The sequence below is a fragment of the Zingiber officinale genome, chromosome 9B (genome assembly GCF_018446385.1).
Source record: "Zingiber officinale cultivar Zhangliang chromosome 9B, Zo_v1.1, whole genome shotgun sequence".
Lineage (NCBI taxonomy): Eukaryota > Viridiplantae > Streptophyta > Magnoliopsida > Zingiberales > Zingiberaceae > Zingiber > Zingiber officinale.
This window is the reverse complement of record NC_056003.1, coordinates 3,553,653-3,562,852: the sequence shown is the minus strand read 5'-3', so window position 1 is coordinate 3,562,852 and position 9,200 is coordinate 3,553,653. Positions and strand designations below refer to the sequence as shown.

Genomic DNA, 9,200 nt, shown 5'->3' with positions numbered 1-9,200 from the left:
ACAATAAATTCCTACAGTAGAATAACGATAGAATCTTAGATGTCTCCAGGTAAAGAAGATACAGCTGTGCTTGAAGACAAGGACCAAATTTAATTAATGGAAATCAATCATTATGAGTATGTCTATTTAATCTTAAGTGGTTGGTGGATCTTAATTATATTGCATTGGCTCCTAATTAATATGATGTATCCTAGTTATCGAAGTTCATTATTCGATTTTTACTACATCTACTTGAATTATGGGTTGGTTATGAAAGTAGTTTTCCTCTGTTGTAAATTATGTGAATCGAATTAAGTATTGGGAAATCCAAATATTTGGGACTTGATATAACATTCGTTTTGTACACCAATGCTCTATAAGAGAGAACTAAATAATAGAAGAAAAGGGAATGCCAAGAATGAAAACAAATTAGAACAATTCTATTGTTAAAATCTAATGGTGGTTTCTTGGTCTGGAGCTACGTATCGTCACGCCGTGCAAAAATTTGGTGAACCCAAGGAAGCTGAGTTTGCCATCAGCAGGTCGAATCCAGTCGCGCATCATAGAGTAAGCAGCAGGGGCAAGGTTCATCTCCTACAAAGTCGCATGTAAAGTTGTTTCCGAACCGAAAGAGAACTTCATCTTGTACGAGATCGGTCTATTGATGGAATGTACCTGTGCTAGTTCTTCGATAGAGATGAAGTGATTGCCTTCTTCCTCGAAGTACTGGAATGCCCTGGTGGCGATTTGTTCCCATTCTTTCAAAGCCTCGAGTTGACAAGGGCTGATTGTTGCCACACAAAACTCTTCAAAGTTCATCCTTCTGTATGATAGTGGCTCCAACTGAGATGTCCATGACACCAGGAATTACCAGTTTAAGTTTGACACACATCAATTTAGCTCCCAAAGTAAAGTTTTATTAGAGAAAAAGAGCTCGAACATGAGGATAAGATTCATGTAACTTGTCAAACAATCAAAGCCCATGACTTGCTCATGTTCGTGATGGTATTACAGTCTCAATTGGAGCAGAACCAAACTGTGGCATTCGGATTAAACTGAAACGTTTTCAAGGACTAAATGTATTTGGCAACTATGTTAGTATAAAACTAGAGTTAACATAATATAACAATATTTCAAGTTTTAGGATATGACAGGAGGGAAGTTATAATTTACCAAAAAAGAGACTACAAAAGTTTAGAAATATTATTATGTAATATAAAATTTGCATTACTATTACGGATACTAGATTCTTTCGATGAACAAAACATGTATGTTTAGCAAATTATCGCACCAATTTACATCTGTAGATTTGAAGGTAATGATACAAGTTTACTCATCTAGCTCTTCATGGTGTCATGAAGACAATATTATTTTGTTAAACATAACTCACTGTCAAACGGGGCTGCTAGGAGGAATCAAGATTTCAATAGAGTCAATAAGCTTTACACTTTCCAGCTATAGCTTACTTCGCCATTTTCCACTCTCAAGAACATTGATGATTGCAACCGTTGTTTGTCATTAAGTGCAAGAAAACAATACAAAGAATGAACTGGCTCCTGAACTTTAAATAATTAAATGGAGTGGTGAATGCCTTGAGTGTTCTTATTTCCTAAAATTTAAATTTTGTTTTCATTTTCTCCAAATACTAATACTATACTGCTATCCATATTTCAACCTTAGTTGATACTTAGTGTTCACCTTGACACATTTGCCAAACAAGTATGTTAACTGGTTCAGGAGATGCTTTAAAATCTAAAAAAGGAAAATGTAAAAGGTAAGAAGCAATGAAAGGGTTGTAAACAAGCCGAGTTGAGCCAAACAGTAAGAGGCTCGAGCTCGGCTCAAGTTTGATTCAAGCTTTAGTTCTTAAGCTCAAGCTCGGCTCGTAATAAAATTAAATAGCTAAGTTCGGCTCGAAAAAAGTTCGTTTAAAAATTAAACGAGCTTAGTTCAAGTTCGTTTAAGATAATTAACTATAATAATTAATAATATATTATTATATTTATTATTTATGAGAATATATATATAACGAACATGTTCACGAGTCTCTTAATAAACACGTTTGCGAGCTTCTAAACGAACGTGTTCGCGAGCTCACGAACCAAATATTGTTAAGCTTGAGCTCAGCTCGATAATGTTTTCGAGCTCGAAATCAGGCTCGAGCTCGGCTCATTAACTTAATCGAACGACTTTTTTTTCGAGTCAAGACCCGAATAGCTCACGAGCAGCTTGACAATCCAAAAGTAAATATCCATTTGACAAAATATTTACAAAAAGAAGTAAGCTTTACATGATAAATCATGAGGATTGAAGGCAGGTTAAGTGAATAAAGAAGCATTCTAAGATAAGAACAGAAAAATAAAGTTTCACATAGCAAGAACATCTCTAAAATAAATGGCTTACTGCATTTAATATATCAGGAACCTTGGACACCTTCATAGCATCGGTAGCATTCTGCCAGAGTGCCTGGATGAATTGATGAAATAGTTGGGAAAAAAAATCAATTTGCATGGTCTAAGCAAAGCCAGAAAACCCAGATATCCGTGAGGAGTTCACATCATGTTGAGCACAAGAAGGTGGATTAGATTAAAGATAGCAATTACACTAAATTCATTTGGATGATTTTAAACCTCTTGACGTGTTAATTTAACCAAATTCTTACAATTTTCATTACAATGTTGCAAGAAATGAAGAAGATGCATTAGGAATTACCACAAGAATGTATAAAAGGGCAGCCCGGTGCAAGAAACTCCCGCTATGCGGGGTCCCAGGGAAGGGTCCATTGTACACAGCCTTACCCTGCTTTTTGCAAGAGGTTGTTTCCAAGATTCGAACCCGTGACCTTTTGGTCATAAAGCAACAAATTTACCGTTGCGCCAAGGCTCCCCTTCTACCACAAGAATGTATAAGCAAGGAATTTTAAAGATTTCTTAAGGATAGAAATTTCCTACAATTCTGTATAGCTTCTCAAAATCCTATCCATCAGGATACAATGCCTATCTTAAAATTACTCAAGATTGTGCTACTCAACAATTCTCAAAACTCACAGAAGTAGAAACTCCGAGTGCAGCAAAGAGGAGAAGAATATTTGCATTGTTTTTCTATATCTTTGGGTTGTAGCTATTGCAGTCTTTCTATAGACTGTGAGAAGAAGATACGTATGGTTTAGACTGATGGGTAGTGGTTTGTAACAGTTGTGTATATTCCGGACCACCCCATCCGAAGTATTTTAGTAATTTGTAGGTATCTGTTGGATTGCAACTTTGTTGACAAATGCGTGTATATGTATGTACGTATTGTGACATGCAAGCAGGACGTTGGCTATTTGGAGGTCAAGGAACCAACAATGCATTCCTAACCAAGAAAGGATGTTTGGCTCAATTCCTAATAAAAATCAAGGAATTTTTAAATAATGTGAATAAAAAAACTCACCATTCTAAAATTCTCAATAGAAACACAACCATCATTATTTGGCTGCAATAAATTAAATTGGGATCTTATGTAGATGAGCTCATCCTCTGTTAGAGCATTTGACAAAGCCTGTAGGAGAAGAAATCAGTGAGGCATTTAAGTGAGATATTACTACTCAAAAACTGTGGTTAAACAATATTTGAGTTGGATGTTTATACAGACGTCTTTTTTTTAATATTTCAGAGATTGATATGGTACAAGACTCATCTTCAGTCTGTGGTTAAGCATGGTTAATCAAACAGGGAACGATGAAAGCATGTCCGATACCATCAAGAAAAAGTAAAATGGTCAATGAGCCAGGCAACCACAATCATAGCACTAGGACACAACAGTCTCATTTTCAAATGCCAACAAAACTTTGAAATTATCCTATAAGTTATTTCCACTTGTAGAGGTGGTAATCACTAAGAAAATATTGACAGTAAAGTTGATTAAAATTGAATTTGAATGTCTTCTTTGACTACTTGAACAGCAATATTAGAGATAGAAACTCATAATGAAACTTGGTATTAAATATATAATCACATTAACCAATATGCTGAGACCATCAGAGTGACTGGTTTCTACGTAAAATTATTTATGAAGCCTGAAGGTAGAAACTAGGTAACAATGTGCGACAGTATGGTTATCACAATGCTTCGACAAGAAAGCTTAATAATATGTGCTTTGTAGATCAAGTAGAAAGATAATATATTCTTGTCAGATATTAAGGATTCTAGGACAGTGTTCAACTTAGATCATAGTGTTTCAACCATCCATGCATAGTTTATTAGCTGTTTTGTGAATATTAGATGTGTCTGCATGACAATTACTAGTTGGTAGATTGATTGTGGGGCGCAACAACATATGCTTTTAAAAACCTTAGAAAGTAGAAAGAGTTTGGTGTAATTACTACCTTGAAAAACAGATCAAAATAGGATTATTTAAAAAAAAAAAAAAAACTCTGCTCGTGAATACTCCCCTACAAATATATGGACAGCTAACCAGGAACCAATGAAAGGCTAGTTTATTCATTGCTTGAATTGAATTATATGTTGTTCTCAACATAACCCTTCAACTCGTCAACCCTTGATCTACTTTGAAGAAATAATCATAATAATAATAAAATCATCTTTCACAAATATACTGTTAATATGTAATATAAAGAATGTTATATCGACACTGATAAAGCACAAGTTGTTAGCCAATTCAGCATAAAAACTAATAACATTTATGCAATGCAAGATAGTTTCTCAAAGATTAAGATTTGAAGGATAATATATGACTGATGCAGATAACTAACAAGCACAAATCCAAATAATGAAACTAGACACAAAGAAAGCCAAACCTTCATGGCAGCACGTCTAAAAGTTGTTGTGCGGAGATGGGACTTGACTGACTTGTAGATTTGTATGTCCAAAGGTGTCTGACGATGCTCATTTCGCAACCAAGGATGAGCTGCTATCACATAATTGATTATTAAATTTTATAACGAACAGGGTTTGAGGATGTCATAGAATATATCTCAACTAAAAACTTCTCACATATAGAACTTAATATAAGTACATATAACTCCTAATAGGTAACCAAATGTCCTTGATAAAGCTAAACAAATCAGATTGCAATTATTTGGTGAGATAAACTAACCCATAGAAAATGGAACACATACATAGAGCTTTTGCAGCAGACATTCTTTTCCTATAATCCTTATTTAGCAACCTTCTAACAAAATCTTTGGCTTCCAGAGATACTGCAGGCCAAGGTAATTCTTCAAAATTAGGATCAGCTCTCAGTACAGCACGGAAAATTCCAGATTCAGTCTGTGCCCAGAAGGGTCTACTGCCACACAATAGTATATATGTTATGACACCAATGCTCCACATGTCTGCTTCTGTGCTGTATGATCTATGTAGAACTTCAGGTGCAACATAGTATGCACTACCTACAATATCATTTAGTCTTTCATCTGAAAAAACACCACAGTTAATAACACTCTAACCAGAAAAACCAACAAGAAGCAAAAAATAAGAAGTACAAGCAATATCTGGTCCAAAACATGCAGACTTATATTGAGCATAATAGATGCATGCTAAAATTGACAAGTGAGTTTAGTCACATACAATATGCAGGACATTGACATGAGAAAATTGTTGACATCGACTTATTTTTGTTATAAATATGCATGAAATGTCAATGGCATATGATATGCATGTGATTTGTTTTACATATCTATAAAGGAAAGACAATCAAGTGACCAAATAGTCAAATGTTAAACAAAAGTAAATGAAGATAGAAAAAATAACAATTTATTATATGAATATTCAAAATGTCATGCTATTTCCATCTCTCAAGAACCGTATTTATCACATTTGGAAAGTAACATAAGAATTTAGAAAAACACGCCACACAAATCAACTAACTATGAACTGAAAGTCAAAAAAAGTTAAATAAAAAAAGGATCAATTAATTACCATCAATGTGACATTTGTTCAGAACAGTAGATGCACTAGGATAAAAAAAATGAACACAGTACTGAAAAACTTAGACATGCTATGAGTTAGAAGTATCAGCGCATGGTCTCGATTAAAACATTTAAATACTGAAATTCAACCAATAAAGCACCTGGTCTGATGAAATCAGAAAGACCAAAATCAATTATCTTCATAGGTGCATTTTCATCCTTTGTAGTAAACAGAAAATTCTGCAAAATAAAATCATGTTAGCAATCTAACAACATTTTAAAATTCAGAACCACACAGAGCAACTTCATTAGATAGCACTATCCAATGGATACAAAATAGGCCATGAAGCATACCTCTGGCTTAAGATCACGATGCACAACTCCTTGAAGATGACAAAAGGCAATTACACTTAAAATTTGTATGACAATTACTTTTGCATCTTTCTCCTTGTACCTTCCACCTCTGTAACAAAATACAATATATATATACATAAATAAACTTCATATTCCATATATGGGCATCTGATGTAAAAAACTCACTTGGACAGGATTCTATCCAACAATTCTCCTCCTCCACACAATCTAGCAGAAGGCAATAACAACAATGAGATGAGATTTTCATGTTGAAACAAAAAACTAGTATTCTACCAAATCTTTCACAAAATAAATCTCCATATATGTTGACAGTCAAATAATTCTTGTACAGATAGTTCCCAACCCTATGAAATGTCAGAAGTACAAAAATTTTATTCTACTTAAACCATTTACCATTCAGAACCTTGATGCTCACGTTAGAAAAAAACTATAAATCCAAAAATGCAGAGACAACCTACCAACTATTTTTTCTCAAAAGGAAAAAAATACGTACTCCATGATTATATAGACATTAAGGTCATCCTCATATGCTTCGTAAAACTTGACCAGATTAGCATGCCCAGATAGAAATTTCAAGATTTTCACTTCCCTACGAACATCTTCAATTGCTATTGCTGTTGTCATCTGCAAAAGATAATTGATTAGGAAGCTCAGCTTCTATCTTCAACAAATGCTTAAAGACTAGAGGTTGTAGACCAAAGATAAAGTGGTACAGAAGCATTGAAGAATAATAACACAATGACAAGGTATAGCTATTTTACATTTATAAATACAGGCCAAGCCGACATGTAGATGGTATGACGCAAGAAGAGGTCATATTAACATTCAGATTATTTCTTTGACAATTCTAGAGCCATCGAAAATTAATAACACAAGGATAAAAGACAACTAATTAATGAACTTTTGGAGCAAGGATAGAGATTTAAAAGGAATAAAGGAAGATAAATAAGGAAAAACTAAAATAAATAGAAACCACAAAAGAGGGCTCTAAGGTATCAATGAGGAACAAAAAAAGTCAAACATATAAGATAAAAGAAAGAAAGGGGGATCCACACTGTCAGTAGCCTGTCTGTCTAAAGCTGCGATAGAAAGGATTTAGGAATCCACAATAAATAGGATCTTGTAGCTAGGAGAAAATTGCTACTGGTTGTTGCTTCTCCAGCTAAATAACATCAAGCTAATTAATAACTCGTGCCTAATTTTTCATCCTGAAGCCAGAAGAGATGCCAAATGAAACCAAATAATCAACTAATTTGAGGTTATTGATTTTGCAATTCAGTTGTATTCTCATTGATCAAGCTTCAATATTGGTAGCAAATAACCATGTTTGGTCAATTATATGAACAATGCGACAGTGTGTTAATTCTTGGGTTCTGAAACAGACCAGTTCACACAAATCTAAATTGCATGACTTGTTAACAACATCTGTAGTTAGTGCATGATTTATGATTCTAGTAAGCCAAAACATAGCATATCTGTCATATTTATTGCACTAACTAATACTGAAATAAGCAAACGAATAATGGACCATAAGTACATACTGCATGTGCTTACAATAAGGAGGAAAATGTTAGATTTGTATAGGCTGGGGGTATATCCCTTTTTCTTGTGATATCTAAAATTTAAGAATGGCCAGTTGTTTACTGTCTACAAGGATCTAAGATCGACAAGACAATATAAGGCTCCATAGTAAAGAGGACAGTATATCATTCCAAACTAATCTTGAGACAACTTTACACCATTAAGGTTTGCTAATACTGACACCGATCATGGAAAGTTGCATAGGACATACCCGCACAGCTACACCGAGAAAGCCACAATTTTAATACCGATTGACAATCGAAAAAAGCTAATTCATGTAGTCAGATCAGGCGTTCGATTGAAGGAACGGAAATGAATTCTTTAGGACAATATTGAGAAATGAAGCAAAGTCTACGAATACGGGAAATTATGGAGCTAAAAAATTCTTTCTTTGACATACCACCGCACCTTAACTTTAGAGATGATCTTGATGGCGACAAGCTGACCCTTGAGCTCTCCCTTCTTTGCCCTCGCCAAGCATGTATTCCCAAAATGCCCCTTGCCCACCTCCTTCCCGATCTCGTACTTCGCCTCCAAATTTTTCTCGTACCCGAAGCTCTTGTCCAGCTGCCGCTCCGCTTCCGCTTCTCCTCCTGCGGCTCCGTCGCCGGCGCCGTCCTCGGGGATTGAAGCGTCGCTGGGCTTCTTCCGGCCGAATCTCTTAGCTAGGGACGCCTTAATGTGCTTCGCGGGCGACGGCGGGCGGCGGAAGAACCTCCGCGGAGTGGACCGCGCCGGGGACGGCGCGATCCCGGACGGGAGAGGGCTACCGGCAGCGCTCCGTGGGTAAGGACTCGGCCAGGGGCTACCCGAGGAAGATCCGGCAGGAGTCACGGCGTTGGTGACTGGGGCCGGGGACGAGGCGGCGGCGACGGTGGCGGCGGTTGCCGGTATAGGGGGCGGGGAGCGATAGGCATCGCATCCGCCGTCGGCATCCCCCTCCACGGCAACGGCGATGTTCTTGGCATAGCACTGGCCCATTCCGGCGTCGATGCCAAGCGCGCCCTGATTCGTATTCTTTTCTTCCTCGTCTCTTCCTCCGATCACCACTTTCTGAGTTTTTAAAGAGATCTTACATAATAAAAATAATATTTTTAAAAATAATTTTTAAAATCAGCTTTAGATTTTTTTTCTATATATATAAACGGATCGTATGCGAATAAATCAGGATAAATTGTAAAAATATGCTGTCAATTCTGAGAAAATTGGAAAGTAATTAATGCTAATTAATTACTGGTCGGAGAATGTGAATGCATTTATTCAAATTAAATTGAATCTAAAATGAACTAAGTTTATTTCTGACATTGATTCAAGATTTACTTTGTTTATATATTATTTAACTTTTAATTCAAAT

General features: G+C 35.9%; 1 protein-coding gene across 3 annotated transcripts; it reads right to left on the bottom strand.

Annotated features, from left to right (window-relative positions):
- Positions 1-295: 295 nt before the first annotated feature.
- LOC122025657 (CDPK-related kinase 3-like) lies at positions 296-8,895 on the bottom strand. 3 transcript variants are annotated; one of them, XM_042584492.1, is made up of 11 exons: positions 8,255-8,895; positions 6,759-6,889; positions 6,431-6,472; positions 6,245-6,353; positions 6,052-6,130; positions 5,099-5,395; positions 4,778-4,887; positions 3,412-3,519; positions 2,383-2,445; positions 655-822; positions 296-573 (listed from the first exon to the last, which is right to left on the bottom strand). In XM_042584492.1, the coding sequence occupies exons 1-11, from the start codon at positions 8,825-8,827 to the stop codon at positions 433-435; spliced, it is 1,821 nt and encodes a 606-aa protein (XP_042440426.1). In that variant the 5' UTR covers positions 8,828-8,895; the 3' UTR covers positions 296-432. The 3 variants fall into 3 exon arrangements, with proteins under 3 accessions (XP_042440426.1, XP_042440427.1, XP_042440428.1); XM_042584493.1 differs by having other exon boundaries at positions 8,247-8,383; XM_042584494.1 differs by lacking the exon at positions 8,255-8,895 and adding an exon at positions 8,058-8,202.
- Positions 8,896-9,200: the final 305 nt, after the last annotated feature.

What these genes read in the sequence shown, in the direction of transcription:
- LOC122025657 (XM_042584492.1), bottom strand. Translation starts at nt 8,827, where the DNA reads ATGGGCCAGTGCTATGCCAAGAACATCGCCGTTGCCGTGGAGGGGGAT. An exon ending in TTGGATAGAATCCTGTCCAA is followed by an intron (nt 6,354 to 6,430) that starts GTGAGTTTTTTA and finishes ATTTTGTTACAG; the next exon opens with AGGTGGAAGGTACAAGGAGA. An exon ending in TTAGACGTGCTGCCATGAAG is followed by an intron (nt 3,520 to 4,777) that starts GTTTGGCTTTCT and finishes CTTCTCCTACAG; the next exon opens with GCTTTGTCAAATGCTCTAAC.